Here is a 25,719-nt window from a genome sequence, read left to right as displayed (position 1 = left end):
AATGTTTATAGCTATATGTACATGAAAATGAATTCAAGTCCTTAAGAAAACAAGTTCAGCAGTGCTTCACACCAAAACGAAAGCTTAACCTAAAATAAGGACAGTATTTATTCAAAGTCCAGGTTGTATTTAAAAACATCTCACTAACTGTATTTACATACATAAAAGTACTATATACATAGAGTGTGTTTCCCACAGGTTTGTTTTTTTTTGGTTGGTTTTTTTTCTCTGCTATTTTCCCCATTTTCATAAAACCCTTTGTAATATTTGCGTTGCCAGACTGAATCAGGGAACAACATACAACAATATCCCAAAGTTATGTTGAGACTTGAGTCCAACTCAAATATAAATAAGCGTCTTAAAGTTTTGGGGGTTATGATTATCACTACTTGTATCACACTAAAGTCTCCGCAGACAGATGGTTCCAATTATATAGTCAATATTTTCAAAAAGCAACAAATTCTTTTTTGAAATAGGAAATGTAATGAGTACTGATCAAGAAATATTTCTGCAGTAACATGAGAAATATATAACCATTTGGTTACATTTTTCCTAATAATGGTTGCATGTGCTTTTAAAAACAGTGAAGTGGCAGAAGAATCTGATCCCAATGTTTTAGCCTGTGGCTACTGAAATCAGTTTTCTCTTTACCATGGGAAATTATTATTATCCTCATAGACCCATAAAGGTACAGGTCCGTTCTGATAGTGTGTGTGTGGGGGGGGGGAGCAGAAATCTCAAAAGGAAAACAAAAACATGTCGAAATTTTAGCGCAGATCTAGGAGGTGGATCCCATCATGTCAGGAGGTTTCTTTAATCATAGTATTGATGTGTGTCTGACTATTCCATGAATGAGTATTTTATACTTTTTGGACAGCAGCAGTAAAGTGCTGTGAAATCAGAGGCTACATGAGATGAGGATCTAGTCTGACCAGCTCATTCAGTTTTGCAGCACCTTCCACAACAGTGTCCTCCAACAGGCTTGCAGTATCACTGGTCTAGCGCAGACTTAGCTGAGTGCTGCCTCCTGATTTCTCTGTCACAAGCATATTTTTAGACATACCCTGTTCAAAGTCAGACCTTACCTGACTTGGCAAAACCAGCAGAAAAGGACATATTTGCAAGTAACTACATCTAGGGTTTTTGTCAACAATAATAAATGGTGATAATTAAACACAAAATAAACTGGGGACCTGAGTCAGCACTATGTTACTCCGGTGGGATAACTGTAGTGTAAAACAAGACTGGCCCAGGGCTGCGAGAAGGTTCGTTATTACTCTTATAGTTCTTTTGCATTTCCATGACAAATTACACTGCAATTAGAGGCCCCACCTGTTTTCCATGATGTCTCCTATCACTCTACTTGGTAGTAATGATCATTTTTTATGTACTGCAGAAAATCATGCAGTCGGCACCCGTTGGAAATACCTTTTAAATCCAAGGGCTGCTGGTGGTTCCTGTGGATGCGTATCACATATTTCACAACTGGACAAAATTGAAGTAAAGTCTTAATTTTCCAAGGTCATACAAGCTGTCAGTGGTACTGGAAAATTTCTCAGTCCCCAGCTCTTTGCTCTAACCAGTAAGCTTTCTTGCTTTTTTGAGTACAGCTACAACCCTGCAAATTATTCTTCACTCAACAGGTACAGCATAGGTAGCCACAGGCTAGCTTTGTTTACCTTGTCTCCACAGTAATATTTCATTTCTCAGCTCAAATAACTATCTCTTGGGGTAAAACCAGTAATTTGTTCTCCAGGTTACGTCTATTCTTGCTTTTTCTGATGAGCTGAGAGTCTAGCAATTACTGTGACAGATGGAGTGATGATTTTTATGATGTGGAAACTTGTCCACAGGAATGAAACTGCAATCTCCAAACCCATTTCTCATATTGGCCTTTAGACAGTTGTCAGGTAATAATTGTCATTAACTTCCATCACTGTGGACGAGATTTGAATTAGCAAATGGCTCCATTAGCTTGTTACTGTAGCAATCCCATGTGGAGTGACACATTCTGTCAATATTTTTGTCATTTATCCTGAATACACTTGAAGCTGATATGGAACCAATATCAAAAATGTGGGTTTAAATTTCTTGCAATACTCAGAAGCATTTGAATATTGTGTCTGGAGTTTTAGTGCTCGAACATTTGGAAGAACTGTTTCAAGGGGATTTTCAGAGACCAGAACAAGATGTTTGAGAGGGTGCTTAATGTATATTGAAAATAAACAATAATGTATCTCAGAAATGACGGTTTCAAACAAGAAAGTTGTTGTGCAGACTTGGCTATGAACTGACTGGATTTTCATGAGCTAATCTCAAGCATCTCTCCTGCTTTGTATCTAGCCAGTAAGTGCTGTAGCCAGCATTAGGTGGTGAATGGTGTTCTCTGAAAGAGTCATCAGGCAAAACTTCAATTTTGAGGGTCATGGTCCACCTCGCCCTCGCCTTACTGGATGACTGATTGCCCTGGCCAAAATCCTGAGGCAGGAACCAGTTAAAAGTAGCCTATGATACCTTTCCAGGCTCCTATTTCCCGTCTTTGTCATTCATGTAAAAAGGAGGTAGGAACTGGCACTGGGTGCTTCAGGAGCATTTCCTGTGGCTGACTTAGAGACTGAATTTCAGAGCTTGCTTATAGGCATAGAAAGGAAGGAGACATCTTTCCTTTGTTCCCAAATGTCTCTCTGTAGCTCTGCTTGTAATTGTAACAGCAGGGAAATTTTAATACTAGTGATTTACATGTTTTCTTACTGAGAACTCAATTTTTTTTCTTTTCTAAAGATACAGTAAAGAAAATACTGCTACTTAAATAAACTGAATTAATATTTCTGTCCATTTTATGAGCTAAGATTATACAGTTTAATTTCCATGGGTGCAGAATATGAACAAAAGAGTCTCAGTAGCACAAAAAAGCACAGTACCTCTGAAAGCCAAACCATATATCCCCAAAATATGAAACACTTCCCAAATGATGGAACAAAGACCTAATTTTCTTTTAAATATTTGATTCTATTCTGTTTAATTATATTAGTTATTGTTCTCAGTATAACTGAGCAAGACGTTTATTTTACTGATAGATAAAGCAACAAAAACAGAATTAAGTGATATGCTCCACTAAAGAGAATTAGTCAGCAGCATAACTGGAAATAAAGCCCACAGCTCTAACCTGAAGCATCCCATCTTAACCTGAAAGGATTCTGTAACTAAATAATTAAACACTTGAACTGGTGAAATTTTATGCTGTTACAGCTTAAGATTCTCCTGCAATCACCTCTCTCAGCTTTTAAAAGGTGCATCTTCCTAATAATTTTAATAATAGTGTCCAAAATAGAAGACTCCTCATTAAAAAAAGGAAAGAGCATAAGAAAGTCTATAGGAATGTTTGTGCTTATTAGGGTCAGAGATTCATCGATGCAAAATAACATGAACGCCGAGGCTGAAAGGCAGCACAACTTTTCTTTCATTAAATATAACAGTTACGTGACTGGATCATATACTTGAAAAGAACACTTGAGTCAGGATTAAAAAGAAATTATAGGAAACTCTTCCAATTAAGACTTTTTAATTTATTACATGAAAGCGATAAGGAAAATCCACAATTAATTTGTATAATTTCCAAAAGATCCTAAATAATTTAAGGTTGGGCCGTGAGTCTGATTCACAAGCAGGGACAACCTACACTGGGATGTGGCATTTGAGTTGTAGGCAGTTAATCAACACAGTTGATGTCGATTTTGTTTTGCCTGATAATATATAACTATAAAATACTGCACTTCTGAGCTGCTTTCACAAGTAGCACAACCCCGTCAAGCATAATGAGTATGTAGTTGTAGGAATCTGGTCTGCATCTTTTCAAACACTGCAGTGTGTGTTCCTGCACAGAACAGAGGGAACAGGGCCAGGGTGTCCCCTCGGCACGTGTGCTGGTGACACCCCACCGGGAGGGGCGGCTGGTGCCCCAGGGGCTGCGCTGCCATCCAGCGAGGCCTGGGCAGGCTGGAGAGCTGGCGGAGAGGGACCCAGTGACCTTCAGCAAAGGCCAGAGCAGGGTCCTGCCCCTGGGGAGGGACAGCCCCAGGCACCAGCAGGGGCTGGGGGTGACCTGCTGGGGGGCAGCTCTGCGGGGAAGGGCCCGGGAGTGCTGGTGGGCAGCAAGGTACCCGTGGGCCAGCGGTGTGCCCTGTGGCCAAGGGGCCAGTGGGACCCTGGGGGGCACCAGGAGGAGCGTGGTGGCCAGCAGGTCGAGGGAGGGGGTCCTCCCCCTCTGCTCTGCCCTGGTGGGGCCGCACCTGGAGTGCTGGGTCCAGTGCTGGGTTCCCCAGTTCCACAGAGACAGGGAGCTACTGGGGAGGGGCCAGCGGAGGCTACAGAGATGATGGGGGGACTGGAGCATCTCCCTGGTGAGGGAAGGCTGGGAGAGCTGGGGCTGTTCAGCCTGGAGAAGAGATGGCTGAGGGGGGATCTCATCAATGTCTGCAAATACCTTAAGGGTGAGTGTCAGGAGGACGGGGCCAGGCTCTTTTCAGTGGTGCCCAGCGACAGGACAAGGGGCAATGGGCACACTCTGAAACACAACAAGTTCCATCTGAATACGAGGAAAAACTTCTTTACCCTGAGGGTGACAGAGCCCTGGCACAGGCTGCCCAGAGAGGCTGGGGAGTCTCCTGCTCCGGAGACATTCAAATCCTGACTGGACACAATCCCATGCAACCTGCTCCAGGAGAAAATGCTTTAGCAGGGGGTTGAACTACATGATCTCCAGGTCCCTTCCAACCTTGACCATTCTGTGATTCTGTGCAGGTAATTCAAGGTCTTCAAGTTTATTTTTAGAAAGGTTTAGGTGCCAGAGTTAAGAAGTACTTGAATTGCTAAAGATTTGTTTAGCGAGTGAAGGCCATAGCATTTACATATCTAATTCTCACTGAAATCAGCAATAACAAGATGCTTCAATTCCCATCAGTATGAACATTGGTATTCAAGCCACCCTCTCTGATAACCAGTTTAATCTCTTAACTTGCTTAGGGGTTGCTATATGCTCTGTGTCTCTGAATGCCTAGACTTGTGTATAGATATGCCATAAAGCCAGTTATGAAAACAAAAAGTCACACTGTTCATTTTTTAAAATGTCACCTTACGGGTTTAGGGAGCTGCTTTATCAAGAGTTATTTTAACCAGGTATCTTTTATTGTCTACAGATGTTTTTTTCTTTGTGACTATAGGATTAATTTGTTTCCATTGACATGGAATAAGTTGAACGTCAGTATTGCCTATTTTATTGTTCAAAAATCCACAGAAAGTTATGTACTTCCTCCCTTCCAGTGCTATTTAGTAGTGCTAGTTCACCATATGTAACATTGCTGTCTGTGGTTGGGTTGTGTAAAATGCAGATGGGAATAGAAGTTGATTCCAAGGTGTTAAAATAGGAAAAAAAGTACTGATCTACTCCAATTCTGATTTTAAATATTTAAGGATTTAGACCTATTCACCCCCTAAAAAAAATTTTCCAACTTTGTCATTATTATTTAATATTTTCACAAAAAATAAGAAAATGAATACAACTGAACAGTAAAAGTTCATTTTAAGTTCAAGAAAGGTGGTTGTGTTTATGTGGGGCAGGTTGAAGACTCGATTTCATAATATCATTGCTTTTTAGTGCTTGTTTAATAGGTCCCATTTTCAAGTTGCCAGGCATTTCGAAAAACTGAAAATATGGCTAGATGTGTTTTGGGAGAGATAATTCCCATATTAAACACATGGGATTAAAAAGGGGATGGTAAGTACTCCTGTACAATGTGAATTTCAATAAAGATGACAAGAGTGTCCCTGGAAAGCAGCCACACACAAGTACAGTTATATGCATCATGTTGACAATAAGCTCGCTCCCAGCAGGTTATTGTGAAGAAAAAGGCTGTACAGATATTAACAGATGAGAAAGGACACCGTAGCTGGGAGTGCCAGAGAAGCCCACCATTCACACCTTTTTCAAGTGTAGTTACCTTAACTTCCTGCTAGGACCAGTGAAAAGCGATCAGCACCTTCTCAGATGTCCCTTCATGGCCTGCAGAGAGATCCCAGGGATCCCTAAAACTAAGTGAGGCGACCACAGGCAGTAGTACTTAGCGTTGCAGACATACATTAGCCTGACTGCAGGGAGCACTGGAGTGTAGTGACCCCCATGTACTTATGTGGGGGCTGTGGGAATTCAGCCACGCATTAGAAGCAGCATCATGCACCAATCATTAAGATTCTGGACATTATAGTCTCCTTACCCATATGTCCTGCATACATTCCAGCACACTTTTGTTTGTGTGCTTGTTACCTTCCCTCCTTAATCCCCACTGGTGAGAAAGCTGTAGTGGTCTCAAGAACTGATTCATTAATTCATCAGATACCTTAAATATATAAATATATATATATATATATATATAAATATATATAAATATATAAAAAAATAATTTTTATGTTATTAAATAACACAAATTGCCATTAGTAATAGGATGGTCTTGTCCTGGACAAAATTAGTTTTCAAAGAAGCTCTATGAGATCATTGTTAAACCTCTTTTAGAGACTAGGAAACAAAGCACAAAATCATGAACTACCTTGTCTAAGACTGCAGATCACAGTCTCAGCCAGAACTGGGGTCTAGCTTCAAGAAACATATATTGATTTAAAAAGCAAGCCAAATACTTTCAATCCAGGCACTCAAGCACCATCAGGACGATCTGCAAATTTACAAAAGCGAGACTAAACATGAACAAAATTTACCACTTATTTTTATTTCCTTGGGAGGAGTCATGTTCCCAACCTTTTCTGCCATGACTACAAAGTCTGACCCTACCCTTAGTTCCTTTCCCTACATGTACTCAAAAATATCGACACAATCACATGATCAAAGGCTCAAGAAAAAAGCAAATGCCTATGGGAAAAAAAAAAAGAAAAGACACCAACAGTGTCAGGGCTGCCCTTCAGCAAAAACCGTGATGGCAGCTAGAATGCCAAAGAGGTTTCAGTGAAGACAGGGAAGTTCTGGGCAAAACCAAAGTGTTTTTTTAAGTGTGTCTAGGTAGTGGTGAATGTAATGAAATTCTCAGTGCACAGACTGAGAACACAACATTTTGTGTTACATAATGCAGGAACAAAGTCTTGTGTTTGTAGGAAGAGCGTTACATTTATAAGCTGCGATTTCCTTTCTCTGCCAATAATCTTCTAATTATACACAGAATTGTCAATAATGACAGAGGCCAGAACATGAACACTCTGCATCCACGTGCTACTCTCAGAGGAAAACTTCCCACTCCAAAATACTCTCTCTGGTCTTGCCATCAGCGGGACAGATTTTCAGTTGTTGCACACTGACATAGCCCTGTTAATGTCAATTCACATGAACTGTTAATTCAGTCAAAAACCAAATTACTTTTATCCTAAAATGGGAGTGTATTGGACTAGACCTCCAACCTCCCAGGAGCCAACAGGCCACCATAAAAGCAAGGGTTATAAACTTGAATTTATTATAGACAAATAAGACTTTGGCCTATGAATTCTCTTTGCCTATTAAGTTAATGAGCCTTGACAAAACAATCACCTGAGGAGTAGCTGACAAATTATCTGGAGCAGCAATTTGAAAGGCATTGGCTGGCTTACAAGCATTCCATTTGGGAAAGCATGGTATCATGTTCCTCTTTCTCTGGAAGAGTTATTTGTCAAACCAAATTTCTTGCAGTTCATCAGCAGATTCTGAATATTGGAGCACTGAGATACGACAATGACTGCAGTTACCAAAACAAGTAAAGAATCCCTGTCCCTTCCTCCCCAAACCTGAGGCTGACAAATTCAGATGAAAAATGTTTTCTAGGAAGACTGCAGGAAGCCAGGGAGACATCTTTTTATATTTGACTGGAGATCATGGAAGTATATAATGAGGAGGAATAAGGCTTTGAGGAATTCAGGTGAGTAAAGGGAGACCTTTTCCAGATACCTGGTCAATATTTGGAAGATTTTTTTGTAGTACAACTTCCAATAGAGACGGTGGTATCACAGCTGTGGATTTAAAACAAGGTCTTTTTATGGATTAATTCTTCCAAATATTCAACACGATACAGCCCTGAGACACATCTCCTTTGTGACATTTTAGGACTGCATACAAAGAACAGTTCTGCAAAAATAGCCACTTGGATTAGGGTTAAAATGGGATTAATGCTTTTCTAAAAACTGTTCTCCAAGTGTGAATACTGAGTCCATTTTGAAATCAGATCATGTATATGTTGGAAAGCTATCACTTTCCTCACTAAAGGCATTTGCTGAAATATTATTTCAAATGTCTTCCTCCATGGTCAGCTATTCAAAGAGTCCTGTGGAAAAGATGACAGTATTTGAGAACATTGAAAACTGTCATATTTTCCATCTGAATGTTCTTTCACAGTGGGAAGGAAGGATAAATTATAGCAATCAGTTGCCTCTACCACAGCATGTAGCAGAGCACAGTGCAGAGCATTTAACCGTGAGTTGTGTCTTTTCTTATCTTTTGTGTTCTTTTTGTCATTTTTGTTGGACTGTTGAAATAAACAAGCTGATTAAATACACAGGAACTAAAGCTCCATTTTACATCAAGGTAGAATGAAAAGAAATGAAACCTTGTTTTTAAAGAGAACTGTTAACTGATACTCAGTAGAACAAACCCCAGCTTTCTAAGTCCTGACATCAGGTCATCAAATATTCAGTCCATCACACAATAAAGCAAAAGAATGTAGAGAATTATACCTTCAGATGGCAAAATAGCCTAGTTACATGAGCACTCCAGGGCTCCATCGATTATTGGCATCTGTGTAACTGGTCTGCAGGAAGCAGCTTTAACAGATTCACCCTTTCCCCCCAGCCCACCTCCTGACAGTCTATAGAGATTGACCATTTAGCAATGAATTGCATCTCTGTGTTTAGCAAGCCACAATCTAATCATCAGTGATCGCAATACACATCTCTGTGGCTCCAAAATCCCCTAAAGCCTGCTTGTTCAACTTTCTATTTCAAGCTGGTCCCTTGCTTTCTAAAGGGAGCATTTTAAAAATACAAGTCTTTATATCTCTTCTGTTGTCTGGCTCTAAACACACAGAACACTTGTGATGCTTACAGATAAATTACTCACATGTACACTGGACCTAAAGACCTGAAGTCGTTTGACTCCTTTTTGGCTGGTTATTTCCTTTAAGACAATATTTGCATAGAAATTAAAATATTATTAATAGATCTGTTAATGCCTGGCACCCTTCTGGAGTTATTTATAACTTTGTAAAACATTACCCTTATCAGTGTTTGTCAACCAAATTTGCACTGGCCTGAACAGCTTGACTAATCACTTTGTCCACTGATTAAGCACCTTTTTACAAATTCTGGCAGGTACACAATTTTCATCCTAATAAACTGAGAGCTTCTGCATGGTCTTACCACATCTGTTGCATTCTTGATTAGTATTTGTCTTATTGTTTTTTTAATTTAGCATTCTGTTTCATAGCACAGCTGTTTTTCTAATCCCTGGGGTTTCTTTCCTGTTAATGTATCTTACATTAGTATCCATTTTACTTTCCACTTACACACTTCTGCTCTTCCCTTTCCACATTACTATTTTCTTTGAAAAGTGTTTTCTGTAGAATATGTCTATGATCAAAGCTCTAAACACAATTATTTTTATTCTGCTCTAGAATATAGAAGATGAAAGTTTTTTTCCTGACAAAGGAAGCACTCGACATCTTGAAAACTCATGCCTAACTCTTCCTCTATCTCCCAAGTCATGTTTGCAAATAGTTTACTACTTTCCTAGCAGACTATAGAAGGACAGATGGGTTATACTAACATACAGTTTTTGATAGTATGTTTTTATTAAATATTTCTCAGGAGGCAATAATTGACAATATTTTATAGAAACATCTCCTATTACTGCAGTTATGGAAATGTTCATCATTTTAGGTTTTACTAACTGTCCTCTCAGAGCACAGCTAGCCTAGGGAGTGCTAAATTTTAGATGTATTCTCAAACACAGCTTGATGAAGGAAGTGATTATTTTTTGCTCAATTTCTCTGAACGGCTTAGGCAGCCACTCTATAAACCTGAAGATGCTCAGTGAACAAAGTATGCACAACACAGAAATAAAATGACTGAATCAAACCAAATGACTACAGCTTTCAGTGAAGTCTTAATCCTTTTCCATCCTCACAGGAAACAAACACTGAACTCGGTTGTAAAATGTGATACATCTTATGTAATCTATTGTAGAGCACCATTCCAATGGATCAAAACATCGCCTGTGTTCATCACTGGATTTTGGATGACCAAAATTATATACCAAGGTAGCATATATCTTCCAGTGGTGCGGATGTGAAAGCATGGTTAAAAACAAGCACAAGCTGTAGAAAAAGAAGATCTACTGTGAAAATGCAAACTATGAGATTAAATCAGTGATGTTCATGCACTCTAATGAAGGAGGTGAGGAAGAAGCGCATGCAGTACCTGGTGATCTCAGAGTCAGGGAGCAGGCCTACGTGGTAGTGGGGATAGGGAGCTGTAAGAAGGAAGCTTTTGTCACACTCGACAGGGGAATAGTGCCTAGGAGAAGGTGGTTTATCACACAGTTTGTTCACAGTGCTGTAAACAGGTTCAGGAGGCCTGGTGATACAGAGACAAGAGTAAAAGATCAGGTGCGTATTAGTGGCTGAGAATATAGAGAAAAATTTAAAATTTTAATCATTTTAAAAGCATGCATAGCAAATTTGTCGAGACCTTCTCAGTAGGACTTTTCTGACAAGTAAAGCGTGCTGTTAAAGGAAACATTAGAATTTGATAACATAGTATTATGGCATACAAACAACTGCATATAAAGATATACATAATATAAGTGGGCCATAAAACTGGCTTAATGGGAAGTGTGGCACTGAAAGGGAATATCTTATCTCCAAACTTCAGTGGTGAATTTCCCCACATACTCTGGTTTTTTTTGTTTTCTTTTTTAATCTAACTTTGCTTCTGCACAGCTTTCTGTGATCTTAATTTCAGGCATTGCATAGGAGAAAATATGATGCTTATTACCTGAAAAGAGGCATTTTTTACCCATTAATTTAAGAAAGATGAAGCACATGAAATACAACATACTCCTGCCCTGATGAGCTGGGGCTTTGCAAGTAGAGCTGTGGTCAAAGTGAGCCATGTCCTATAATAACAATGATGGTAGCAAACTGTGTAAGCAATTAATCTCGTTTCTAGAGTTCTTTGCTCTCTTTTCAGATTTAACCTTCAAAGTCTGATTATGCAGACCACGTCTCAAACTGCTAACCTTGTTGACGCTACTGCAATCACACTTGCACTGCTGCTCCAAATTACAGACAGCAGTCTGTAAAGCTGGATGTAAAGAATAGGATCCTAAATCTGACAATGACAATTTTTCTCCTGCTGCCTAGAGGCCAACCACTTGGGAGAGGCAATACTTACCATAAACCTCCCAGGAAGCCGCCTGGGTAGAGGGGAGAAGGGGATGCAGCCTTTAGTACCAACCAGCCAGGGATCCACAGGAGACGACCAGCAAACAGTTTTCAAACAAAACGCACCACATACATAGCACATTTCCCGTCATGCAACTTCAACAACTGTGTTGGCCCCAGCAGACACCTCTGGGACGACTGGCAGAGTGAAACCTGACTCATAATTTCCGGACATTTCTGTTCTAAAGAGTGCCAAGAACCAACTGCTGTCAGATCCTCACTTCTGCCAGAAGATCCAGGGCATGACACTGTCTTTAATCACAGCAATACAGTATTAGCTAGATGGAAATCTTATTTCAGAAGCCTGAAAATATCAAGAGGCCAAGCAGTTAATGGACTCTTTTTGTTCTTGTGGCTGCACTGTGCCTCACACAGGTTCACAGGTACCCAAATTTATTAGTCATGGATGGCACTGGCAGATACAGAGCACATTTTCCTTTGTTGTTAGCTTATGGGTTTGTCCTTTGGGGGAAAAGGAGTAGCTGCTTTATTTAAAAATTGGTCTCACTCAATGCTAATGACATTATTCATAGCAATCTGACATTTTATTTGAGAACTCTCTGTGCCTGACTTTCCCAGGGAAAACTTTACCGTTAAAAAATGGCAATTTAAGATTACCAAATATCAAAACAGCAAAGCTGTCACTCGTTTGGCTATAAAACAGTCTGTCAAGTATTTAGTAAAATCCCTTTAAAAATGTTTAAGGTAGCAATTCTTTTCTATCAGCATATTTCACACTTGTTTCAGAGGGTTTGATTTTAATGATTTATTTAGTAAATAAATTGCTGCTTTCAATACAAAAGAAATCCAGAGGAAAAAAACCCACTTCTATTATTCAACTTCAGACCAACAATGCCTTTTATTCCCTTAGAAATCACTTTTGCTTTTAGGCAGTATATTAAAGAACAAATACATATATCAAATAGAAATGATACCTTCTATGAAAATTAAAGAAATACTGCCCCAGTGCAGGAAGATGAATAAAAACTGTAGATTTTTCCATAGCTTAAAACACTCACCAGTCCATGAACAACTTGCTAGCTTCCTATATTCAAGTTACTTGTCTTCTCTGACATGAAATTGTCGCTACCCCTTGGATATTGAATGCTCAAACTACACTGAGTCATCAGTGACTGACCATCCAACCTTGTGCTGAGACACAAATCATGCCACAGAGATGGATAGATATGAGGTATCGCTCTGCTAATTGACAGTTACAAACTGCTTCCAAAAGCAAAACGAAGGTAAACATTCAACATCTACCTAGATATTGAGAACAAATTAGTCTTTCAAATATAAACACAGAGCCCTAACAATATGTCTTGTGAAGTCCAGCAAATTTTAAAACATTTAGTATTTTTCACTCCCTTCAGTCTTGCTGGATGGTAAGGTAACAGAAAATAGGACCAAGCCACCATGCTGATGTATAAAGTCCTCCACTCATTGCTATTACGTGTGATACTGTGACCTAGCTAACAACATACCCTCTGTAATCGAGCTGAAAAAGAGAGGCCTTAAGGCTTTAAAAAGAAATTCAGGCTCCTTATCCTTTTAAAGCTTGGACTCTTTGCTTAGAATAGAACTCAGGGTATCAGCGAATTCCAGTTAAATGCACATCTTGTAAGGCCTATGAACTGGTCTGAGATCATCATAGCCACCTAGTTACCATCAGACGCCATTCTTCAAGGTCATTAAGATCATGGACTGACCTGGTTCTTCAGATGCCTTCATAGGTACTCAGGTGCATGTGCTAATACTGCCAGTTGCATAGCTGGGCCCTGGCTGCACATTTTATTGGCACAGAAAAGCAAGAACTTGAACAATAAGCAGTATGTAACATCAAGGGTCCAGTTCAGATCAGTCTAAACTTATTTTCTCACTGAATTCAATTTAGTATATATAAATCACACAGTACAAAAATAATTGAAAGTTGGGATAAAAAATGGAAAGAAGGGGATTGATTAAAACATACTGGGCAGATCACTGTCCTGCTCATACAAACTGTGTTTCACATAGGCCAGTAAGCCTTAAAAATAATATGAGATACTTCCCACAACAGACTGTCTTCAAATATCCTTCTGACTTTTCACCTTCTCTATGTCAAACTAGTACTTAGCTATGATAGTATCTACATACTTTGGAAGACAGCGATCCCCTCCTAAATATATATATATATACATACATACACACATATATACATCTATAAAATTATGAAGACCACTCAGCTTTATTAAATGATTCTTCTAATTCATCATTTTCTCCTGTCATTTATATTTCTCCTCACTGGAAGAAGGAAGAACTTCTATCCAATGGGATCAGCCCACCTGGTAGATCCTGTCTTACTTACGTAGCTGCTTCTCCAGCAGTATGACAGAGACAGCTTGTCTTCTCTCAAAGCATGGTATAAAGAGAATGCTATTTAGAAATAGTATCTGACCTGCCATTCTGGAAAATACAGTCAAGGTCACCTCAAAATTTCTTGCAAAATAATTAAGAGCCACACTGAACATAAACATTGAGGATGTATTTTATAATGCATTAATTCTTCAAATGAATTTAAAAACTTGTAGCTGGTCATCTAGCATGCTGTAACCAAAGTGTAAAAGCTAGATATGTATTATTTAATACTGATTCACTGTAGTTTATTTGCAGTTGCATCACTTTCAGGCACAGCAGGTACAGCTTCAGAGGTTTTGTCTTAGTTAAAATAAATGCTAAGCAATTTTTGTAATTTTTAACAGGACAAAAACCTACTATCATGGAACTGACTTTGTCCATTATCTTCTTTTTTTTTTTTTAATACTTATACAAAAAATTCCCTTAAAATGCCAAATGTCTGACTATTGTTGTATACTTCTTGGATAATTGTAATACCTCCTAATAAGTAATTATTTAACATGGGTCTACTCTGAAAAATAACCAACTGCTGCTGCAACTTCTTATTTAACAGATCTGCATCCCTTCCCCCTTTTAACTGTTTATTTAGTGACAAATGTACATTAGTGTTCTCTGTCTCTATCAGTGAGCTAAAAAGCAAGCTCTGTGATAAATGAAAGCAGCAACTGCTAGGTGTAGCTGGACAGCAATAATTAGGTTAGCATGAGAATCAGGCATGCCACAGTAGAGGAAAGGCAATAGAAAATGTAAGGTCATAGTATAGCCTGGCTTGGGCATGCCTCAGTAGATAATTCAATCACAGGAGAGAGAATGAAGTCACTCAGCGCTGCAAGGTAAGCTTTTAAACAGTAGTACAAACAGCAGATAGTCATAAACTGCTTTTCTAGCCGAAACACAATTGAAAGCTGGAATTGTTAATCAGTATAGACCAAACTGCAATGAGGCACAATTCCACAGAAAGGTATAGCTAATTGGTGGAAAAGCTAACAGTAACAGCGGGAGGTAGAAGATTGATCTGACACTGGGTATAATTATTTATTTCATAACAGACTGTGTAAAGAAAGCAAATCTTCCTAGTTGTTTGTAGCCCTTATTATTCTTTGTTTGGATCATCACTGTGTTATTGTTTCAGGCTGGCTTTATTGCACAACCGAAGTTATAAGAAAATGGCATTATTAAAACCGTTCTCTCCTCAGCATCACATAGGATCCTCAATTTAACTTTTTATCTTGCAGAATCCTGTTCGGTAGGGTTTAGCTGCCAAGACATAGCACATTAAATGTTGATAGTTTCATTTTTAAAAACATTTTAAAGCCTTTTATGATATGGAAAGAAACCAGCTAAGCTTTCACAGCATATTGAGTATGCAGGGCTATAGCCAGGAAATGCTAAATTCAATTTGAGAGAAAATAAATCTCACAGTGTTACAAGTTTCCAGCTTTTTTTTTTTTTTTTAGTAGCAATTTTTAATTATACCCAGGTTCAGTGAAGAAAACTAAGACATTACTATTGCTAATATAATGTTGCTGGGAATTGTGCAAGGAACTGTCTTTAAAAGTGTATCACTATTAAAACAAAAATCAATGGCAATGTAATACAAGTAAACTCTTCCGCTTTTAATAAACAGTTATTTATATATATGTCTTTTTTTATTTGTGTGTGTGTGTGTGTCTTTTGACTTTGAGTTTCTTGTGCATATAACCTCCTAGGAGAATCACGTGCTTTACTGTTCAATAGGTTTATTTAGAATTGAAAGTTGTTTTTATTTCATAGATTGTGTCCTGACAATTCAAATAAGACCCAGTCACTCATATGACATGTTTATTTCAACTAAATAAAAAACAGAGAAGGGGTGTGAAGAGCTGGAAGGAAATATCAGAAGTACATTGCCTTAGTTCTTTCTGGAAATCCATCTATAATCAATGATTTCTCATCTTTGCCATCACTAACTGCTATTTCTGTGAGCCTCAAAGTTTTCTGTAACTGCAAAACAAGTGCTTAAGATCATGGGAATTTTTTTAGTACAGTAATAAAGAGAAAGTATTGCCTTGCTTCTTTTAATAATACTATTTAAACATTTTAATTGGGTTCTCAAATGAAATGGACTACAAGAAGGCCTAAGTATAATTTAGAACTTTTAATATTCTTCACCCAATTCTACACTCATTATTCTTAGCCATTACGAATTAGGAGATAAAACGACTGCTTAATTTGAAAAAAATTAGTAATGATTTTCTGTTGCAGTAATGGAAAAGAAAGCTCACACAGGAATGGTGAGACCAGCGCCCAAAGGCTTGCAGTTCGCTGCAGTGACTCTTTAGGAAGCAGGGCCAGTAAAGGGTGACCATCCCCTGCTCAGCTGCTGAAAATCAGCAAGTTAAGGACCACGCAGACCAGAAACTAAATCCAAGTAAATTGCGGTTAGTAGGCCCTCCACCATAAATTTGAGCACTTACCCTTACCCATATTTGAACGTTTTTGTATTTTTAGCTTTCACAACACCCTGTGGCAATGAGTCCCACAAACAAATCACGTGACATACCCAAAGACCTCTGCCTTTGTGTACTGTAAGCCTGTTACTTGGTTGCACATTGATAACATATGGTAAAGACTTCTCTTTTCTGGATTTTAAACTTGGCATTGCATTGTAAATTCCCTGTATCTGAGTTGTAAGAAAGTGGCGATAGTAGTTGCCTATTGCCTTCTCTATGCCATAGTTACTTTTGCAGATCCGTGTTCAACTCTCTCTGCCATCTTTTTCCTATACTGGAATAATTTGCTATTTCGCTCCACCTGGAAGCCATACTACAACCCTGATCATCTCTGTCACCCTCTTCTGGGTCTTTTTCCATTTGCCTCCATTTAGTATTCAAGGTGCAGGTACATCATAGATTCATACAGAAAAACATTTTATTTTGCACTGTTTTCCTTTCCTGTTAGATCCTATTTCCATTTTCAATTGCTCTTGAGTATGGGCTGATAATGTCACAGAACTACCTACCATCACCTCAAAGTGTCTTTCTTAAGTGGTAATAGCTGCTTTAACAGTCTGTGTCCATGATATGTGTAGTATGTACTTAGGGTCATCTTTTTCTATTATTAAATGTTAATTACCATTTTTGTGTATATTATCACTGCCAGTCCTACTATCTCATTTCAAAAATCTCCATACAAGCACTAAAGCAGATTCTGAAATGTGATTTGTTTTTCAAGTCTTAAATAATAAGTAGCTTCCACTGACTGTATGAGAAATAGTCAAATCCTGTTACAGATCTCTGACAGGCCTGATTAGATATGTGTAGATTACTCAGGACATAACACATCTGGTGACTTGATGATAACTAAATTTTTACTTTAACATAAATTGTTCTCCCAAGTTAAGACTTCCTATTTAAAATAAATTTGAGGTAGCAAAATGAAATCTTATGATAGGCAATTATTATGCATTTGTAAAGTTTAACAATTAGTTTAAGATAACATTTGTGTAAACAACATGAAACATAAAATAGTTGTTTTGCAATTTAGCAATTTCATGCTTCATCAAAGGGAATGAATCATACAATTGAGACCTTTTTTCTAAAAAGCTGTTGTCAGGTGTTCTACAAGTAGGCACTTTTAGATGATACTATAACTAAATACTGTACCATGGTATTTCACCAAAGGCCCAATTTAAGGTTATACAGAAAACCTTTTTTTTTTCTTTTATTAACTGAACATTTAATGCATAACTCAGTTAGTGTTATTTATTTTTTCTTTAATAATACCTTAGATTGATCAAAGACTAAAACAAGAAAGAAATCTTATTATGGAACACCATAGTGAATTCAATATCATCATCAGCAGGGTTGCCAATGTAAGAGCTAGAGGATGAGAACTCTACCTCGTGAGATGGGGGGTATCCAGCAGCAGAGCAGGCAGAGCAGGCAGAGCAGGCTGTCACCCTCCAGACAGACAGGCAACGCAGATGAACTGTCCTAGCAGACTGTCTGGTGGGCTCATGCACCTGTCCTGCAAACCCCAGAAACTTTGGGTTCCTCTCCATTTTTCTAGATATGGCCCTAGCCTGATCCTGCCAGCATCTTATCAGCAACTTTTGATACCTGCTCTCTACCTCTGTTCCTTGCCCCAGTCTTCTTGCACAACTATCAATTATCCCAAACCTCAAGTCTCACTGTCTGAAGGAGCTGCTGGTTCAGTAGCCCTGAAATTCATTGCTGCTCTTCTCCAGGCTATTTTTCTCCACTGCTGCTTTGTGCCTCTTCACCCATTTCTCAATTATATTCCTCCTTGTCCTCAAGTCCCTTTCCAAATCCGAGTTTTCTTACCCTATAAATACCAGTCTTCCCTTTTTGTGATTTCCATTCTCACACAACCAGTGACAAGTTTCCATCATTTTCACAGCATATCTCACCATAATTCCTTGCCAAAGACACTCCCTCTGTTCCTTTAGTCTCTTCAGTGTTGAAAATTGAAAGGATTGGGCATTTCAGAGCACAAAATGGAATCACTCTTAATTATGTTTCTGTGACAGAAAGGGCTGGAAGAAATAAGTAGAGAGAAAACCTAGCTTTGGCCATATAATGCTGTACTTAATCAAGTTGGCTTTTTAAAATAATCTAGTCAGTATGACAAAATTGTGAGAAGCTTTGATATACCACAGTGTGAGTATGGAATATTAAAGAGTTCTACTGCAAAAAGAAATATTAAATATATTTTGGACAATAAATGAACTGTAGTTTTTCTAAAGACATATTTGTTGGCCTTTAGATAGATTTTCACAAATGCAGTAGAAATACTATGTGGATTCAGTTTCATTGGCTCCCATACTTCCAGCACCCTGAAGCTATGTATGGAATATTGTAATATTTAAAATTTCACCACAATTTTTAACATAGAATAGAAGATGAACTAAGCCATGTAATTCACCTCCATCCCTTAAATGACCAAGCTGCTACAGTTAAAACTAAATGCAATTTAATTTCATAATAATAATGGTCAACTAGAATTACTTTAAAAATAATAGACATAATTTACACTAAACTTTAAAGCAAAACAGACATGCAACCTTTGCTACACCTAGCTAAAGAAATCCAGCCCCAGGAAAAAAATGAGTATGAAAATATTTTACTTGAACAATTAACCTGCTAACATTACAAGTGATTTTGTAGGAAGAGTAAATAAAAGGCATTATCAGTCTCCCCATGTAACTACATACAGTTTATTTTCTTTAGGGGATATGTGACATGCTGCATTTGAGTTAGGCATAGTGATAAGGTTGTTGAGAGCTCACAATTAGCTGTTATATTCATATAACTGCATCAGCGTACTTCTACATATCTTTTACACATCACTTGTATAGTAACATCAGGTCAAAAACATGGTGTAAAATACACCATTTCAAATTCTACCCACAGTACTTGAAGAATTTCTTTGTCTGGGAATGGTGAGTTTCAATTCTGTTCCCACACAAAAACTAAAAGGCAATGCAGCTAACTTGTTTCAGCAAATACACACTTTGAAAACAGGCAGAATATTTTGTCAATGGATGATCTAAGTCAGCACATTAGCAATTCCAAAAGAACAGTTTTCAGGACTCATTACTAAAAAAACCTGCAGTTCCTTTTTCCTGTTGTCGTGCTTCATAAAACCATTGTCAGAAAATTGTTATTGACAGTTTTATAATGCACAAACCAAAATATTAGCTGTAATGGTCTAATAATATTGAAAAGTCAAATCTGTGTATCAAGACACATGTAAAGGTGTTTCCATAAAATATCCCCTAAATTAAACTAGGAAGTTTATATAAGTAAACAAGAAACAGTTGAGAAATGCTACTTTCAATACAGGGGAAAACATCCCCTGAGACTTCAACTTAATGGTTCTCCTTTTTCTCCCTTCCAATCCCCAGCACCTCCTCCTTGTCCTGAAAATGTTATTTTGCAAAGATGCATGTGAAAAAAAAATCAAACATGCTTTTCACAGCAAAACAGATAACTCAGCTTTTTCATCCATGAATCTTTAATATCTAGCCAGAGTTAAATGTTAAAGTGAATTTTTTATCAGCTGAAGCACAGAAGTTTGATGTTACCATTTTCTGAAGTTAAAAAGGAAGTAAAAACTCAAGATGGTAGTTCTTTATTTTTATGGATCTTTTGCTGGTGTTCGTTAAGGACAAAAGGGGTGAACATTTAAAAGCTATGGGATTTTTAGGCTATAATTTCAGTATTTCTGGAAATAGGAAGGCAGACATCTGCTAAAGAGTAAACTGTAACTTCTCAGCTGTATTAGTAATGAATGTTCCACAAAGACTAAAACAAAAAAAATACTTTTTTTCTTCCTACTATCATAGAAAATTTGGTTGGAATGCAGAATGCATCTCTATAGGTCATCTCATCCAATGTCGAGCTTGAAGCGGGATTACTGCCAACCCTAGATCAGATCAGCCATGATTTTATTTAGACAAATCTTAAAAATCTCACAGGGTGGATGTTTCACAACCCTTCTAAGCAACCTGTTCCAGCACTACTCCACCCACCAGGTGTCTTTTTTCTTCTCAAACTGAAATCAGAACATCCAAAGCCAACACCTATGGCCATTGGTCCTTTTGCTGAGAAGAGTTTGGCTTCATCATCTTTGCTACTGAGTACTTACAGGGTGCTCTTAGATTGCCCCTTAATCTCTTTTTTCACACATTAAACAAGCCTCAGCTTCCTCAATATCTCTCTAACCTCCATGTGATTTAGGACACTGAGAATCTGTTGGACCCTCTCCTGTTTTTTCACAACCCTCTTGAAGCTGAAGAACAGGAACTGGTCACAGTCTTCTAGAAAATAACATATCTTTTTCTGCTGGTTATGCTTGTCCTAATATAGTATAATAAGCTGATTACCTGGCTGGCAATGAAAGTGCACTCCTGGGTCCATGTCCAGCCTGGCATCTGCTGGTCATTTTAAATGAAGCTGCAATTCAGATGTTTGTGTCATGGCCCATACAACTGTGAGCAGCTGTTCCATCTGAGGTGTAGGCTTCTTCTTACCGAACTTTCTGATTTCTCCTGGCCAAGTCCTGAGTATATCAAGATCCCTCTGGAATATAGCTCTGTCATTTGTCATATTAACCACTCCCTCTTAATTTATTATCCTCTGCAAATTTGCTGAGGGTGCACGCTGTGTCATGATCTAGGTCATTGATGAAGATATTTACTGATGCACAAGGTATCCTGAGCTACTCTGCTCATCCCTGACCACCTGTCAGATATCAAGTGATGATCGTTACACTTTGAGCCTGCTGGTTCAGTCAGTTCCCAGCCCACTATCCCCTTTTAGTCTGCTCTGCCTCAGCTTTCAAATGACAGTGTTGTGGGAGACTGTCAAAAGCATCACCAAAGTCTGCTGTTGCATGCAAATGAGCACAGCCGTGCTGGGAGAAGCCTTACAAGCAAGGTGAAAGCGTTATAATCCAGGAGATACCCCAAAAGCTATCCAGAAGGTTTCCAAACTTTTACAAATCGTGTATTTTTTCCAGCTACAGATCAGTTGTATGTGTTTATCCAATACTTCCTCATGTTTGGAGGAGGGGCTGTGAGAGTTGTAAAGGGTGCTTCCCATGTTACAGCTTCTCCTGCCCACAGAAGAGGTGTGAGAAATACCTCTGCTGCCACTCCCCAGGGCAACTAGTGGAGAAGAGGAATCACCATCTGCCCCACAGCAGATCCCACATGCGCATATGTGGGACTTATGGCACAGGTCAGGTATGACTTTGGAGTCAGCTAAGTCAGCATTCCTGCTCAGGGCAGCACCAGTGCTGTGGTACTGGTTGGTAGAGAGCAGCCACTGCTCTCCCCTCATCCACCCAGCTAGTCATTTCACCAGGAAAGGCAACCAGGCTGGACAAGCACACAATTTGCTTTTGGTAAATCTATGCTGACTATTCCAATTACCTTCTGGTCTCTTAATTGCCCAGTAAATAAGATATTGAGTACTTCAGCTTTTTCTATATTGTCTGTCATTACATTGCCTTCCCCTCCATTCATTAGTTTTTCCCTCCACCAAATTTTACCTTCATTTTGGAAAGTAGCACACCTGCAGAATCACCTTTTATTTTCCTTTATGACTCTTGTAAATCTTAGCTCAAATCAATCAGCTTTCTGATTTTGTCATTAAGCAGTCAAGCAATGCTTGTCTACACCTTGCATTTTAGGTCATCAGAAAGCTCTTTGCTCAGCCAAGAAGGCCTTCTGCTGAATCCCCCTGCTTCCTGCTCGACAGGATGGTTCATTCTGGAGATCTCAATGTTTTAGTTAGAAATCATCCATCTTCAATAGACCCTATGTCTCTGCGGCAGCATCCCAAGAGGTTTTGCTTAGCAATTTTTCAAAAAAAAGCTGAAGTCTGCTCTTCTGAAGTCTACAGTCACAACTTGATGATCATCTTTCCAGACTTCCTTTGAATCATGAAGTAAACCAACTCATGATCACTTTGATCCCAGCTGTTATTTACCACCATCATTGCCACCAGTTCTTCCGTTTTCGTAAGCAGCAGATTAAGCAAAGAATTATTCCTGTTTCTCCTCTTGAGCAGCGTTAGGAAATTGTCAGCAACGTAATCAAGGAATCTCCTGCATTGCCTGCACAACACTTTAATCTCCCTAGAAACTAAACCAAATAAGGACTTAACTGTAGAATGATAATGATTGTATTGCTAGAGTTACTTGGCATATAGATTTTATCCACTTTTGGTTCCACATTATACCAAACTGAAATTATGTTATTGAAGTTTGAAAGGGTGACAATCCTCATGAAAAAAATACAGGAAGGCAAAACTTCCATCCTGAGTGAATTTAAAATAAATTGGACAAAACACAAAGTAAATTCTGCCCAGCACTGAGAGCATTTTGGACCAATAATATACACAACTTAAAAAGGCTCAGTAATTAAAAAGACAACATCCAGCTTCAATAAAAATTGTGACTGAAGATTGTTACTTTTCTATCCCTTGTGCTTGGATTAAGTTTTTTTTCCCCCATGTTTTTATTAAGTAAAAGTTGTACTGAATATTTTTCAGATGCAGACTCACTGTCAGACCAAAAAATACAAGTTTTTATCAACAGAAACACTTCCTTTTGTTTAGCAAAATACAAGTATTTAGGTAAAAAACCCCACACCTTAGAACTGGAACAAAAAAAGAAAAGCAAGAGAAAGTGAACAAATTGAGCTGCCTGTTCAACCATTTAAACTTTACTGATAGATTCATCATAGCAAGAAAGTTAAAAGAAAGCTTGTCATCAGCATCACTCAAATGACATGTACAAAGAATTACCAAATTGCAAAAGCCTGTAAAAGTGGCAAAGTTACTCTTCCAAGTATTTTTAGCTGGCACAAATGAAAATCTGCCAGAAGTGTTGCCATATTATGACTGCACAGGTAATAAATTTCCTTATGTGATCACCATGTAAATTAGCACAGAAAAGCTATTATAGAAAGAACCAGGTAGTTTTAATGGATAGCACTGCAGTAGTTGGCAATCTTAATTATAAAAAATAATGTTAGGAAATCTGATTATAAATGCTGCAATCAAGGGATTTATAGGTTTCACTAAAATTATCAATATGATATTAACTTCCCAAAAGATTTTAAGTCTTTCTAAACTGTTCAGCAAGAAAGACTTTCCAAATATCTTTTTATTTTAACGGCAGATTCATCAGCAAATCCCATGGCATTGCACAGAAAGAGCGTATTAACTGTTCTCAGTTTATAGCTGTGAGAATTATCTGTGGCATTTTCAATAGTCCCATTTGAATCAATAGGCAATAATTAGCTATGTGGACATTTAAAAAAAAAAAAAGGCTCAGCATCATTTAAGGGTTAAATGGTTTGTTTGATTTTGAAGGTCAGAGTTTCTTAGTCATTGTAGTCATAGGAGAAACCTCATCTCTTGCTCTTGTTTGGGTGTCCCTCAGATAGTGGGTATGATGTATGTCCAGTGAGGAAATGCAATAGCAAATGCTGTTTTCCTCATGACTACATTCATTTTATCTTTGTGCTTTTGTATCCTGGATATCAGTGTAGCGTATAACCTATTACCACTAATATAATTAAGTCCATAATAGCCTCTTCTTTTTCAATAGGTCAAAGTAAATACTTGCTTAGAACTATGAGATTTTCATCTGATTTGCTCTGTTGCGTTCAGTCTGCTCCAATTATTCAACACCTTTATTTCTGTTAGTGCCACACACCTTCCACAGAAGGTCATGTTAGTGCCAATGCCACAGAAGATTTTGGATATCAGCCTTTCATTAGACAACACACTAATCTGGAAATCCAGATGGGAAGAAGAACACGGGAGAGGAGTATTTCATAGAGTATACACAGTTTCTCTGGGCATTTATTTTTTTCCCCAAATAATACATAACCAACAGTGGTGTGAATACCTCAGCCAAGAACCAGACTGTGTCAGTATTTGGTTTTATCGTCAGGAGATAAACCAGCAGAATTGTTTAAAAATAAACTAAAAATATCAGGATAGCAATTCATCTTTCTTCCTAAAAAGATCAAAAAGACATGCTAATTAATTTCAATATATATCCTGCACAGTTCTTTGAGCAAGTATCCTTTGTACTGGATATCTACTGAACTAATGGGCTAGGACTGTCAGTGCCTTCTCTGATGACTTTTTTTTTTTTTTTTTTTTTTTTTTTAGAAGTAATTAGAAAGTTAAAATCAGCTACATGGAACACAAAGAAACCCAGGGCTGTCTAACGATTCTTTTTCATTACCTTACAGGTTTCTGACTATTTAAATGTTTTTTTTAATTCTCAAGGCAGCTTTCCTCCTTTTTTAGGATTACTTCCCTCACTTTCTGTGACTTCTTGGTCTCCTTAGCTATTATCTACTTGTAAGTTTGCATTCTTTGCTGTTTTAAACTTTTCCAACTCTTTCTCAGTAATAATACTGCTGACATCTCATTACAGAAGGAGATAATTTAGCACTACAAGCTTACTGAAAAAGCCTTCGTCATTGTAACCCAGATACTACATTGGTATTCTTCCTATACAAAGGCATTTTAGAAATTATGAGGTCAGTATTAGCCCAGGTAAAGCCTTAATGCACAATTTCATGAAATCAATGTTCTAGCTATTAATTAAAAAAATGTAACATCTTGGAACCCTTTGGAAAAAATTCATCCTAATTGAATGTCACATAAGTTGAAGGAAAGCAATGTCAGCTTTGCATCCTCAATCAAAGCAAGGGAGAAATTCTTTTAGCCAAGACAGGGAAGCAAGGTGTGGTTTCCATACGTGTATGTCCTGATCAGACACTGTGTCATGATTTAGTTGCTCTGAATCTGTCTGATCCAACAGGTTAAGCAGCTTGAGATTGTAATCATATACAACAAGAAAAATGAAATTCAAATTAGCAAGTTATGAAGCTGATGAATACGTAAGTGGATGAGATCCTTTGGCTTAAGATACACAGTAGGTCAGGTTAGATGATAGGAATATCCCCTTCCTAGCTTTAAACACAATGAATTTATAAATACTGGAGCACAGAAAAAAAAAAATGCATTTCCTGTGGCATTAGACATAATGAGGACTCCTTTTACAAACGTAACTGTTGTCTTCTAAGTGAATGGTGGTGCTCTTCAAACAAAAAGATAAATACATGCTTTCTCACCAGTGACATTCAGTGTTGATCTAATAATACAAGGCATAAAAGATCCCTCCCAGCATTCTCCTATGCACCTCTTCTACCTGGAAATCAACTATGCAGATACAATTCTGATACCGTACTTCCATATAGTAG

General features: G+C 38.1%; 1 protein-coding gene and 1 long non-coding RNA gene across 26 annotated transcripts in view; one reads left to right on the top strand and one right to left on the bottom strand.

The window, feature by feature from the left end:
* Positions 1-25,719, bottom strand: part of DLG2 (discs large MAGUK scaffold protein 2) — a 1,068,724-nt gene that overhangs the window by 290,314 nt on the left and 752,691 nt on the right. For 22 of the 25 annotated variants that reach the window (XM_080375907.1, XM_080375911.1, XM_080375888.1 and 19 more), the window contains one exon: positions 10,498-10,653. The exons of the other annotated variants lie outside the window; for them this stretch is intronic. In XM_080375907.1, coding sequence (XP_080232033.1) covers positions 10,498-10,653 — 156 coding nt within the window. The remainder of the gene's footprint in view (positions 1-10,497; positions 10,654-25,719) is intronic. 25 annotated transcript variants of the gene reach the window in all.
* The window catches only part of LOC308059077, a 450,864-nt gene that overhangs the window by 124,509 nt on the left and 300,636 nt on the right, over positions 1-25,719 (top strand). The window lies entirely within an intron of this gene.

Source organism: Falco punctatus, assembly GCF_963210335.1.
Source record: "Falco punctatus genome assembly, chromosome: 2".
Classification (NCBI taxonomy): Eukaryota; Metazoa; Chordata; class Aves; order Falconiformes; family Falconidae; genus Falco; species Falco punctatus.
This window is presented reverse-complemented; position numbering and strand designations above follow the sequence as displayed.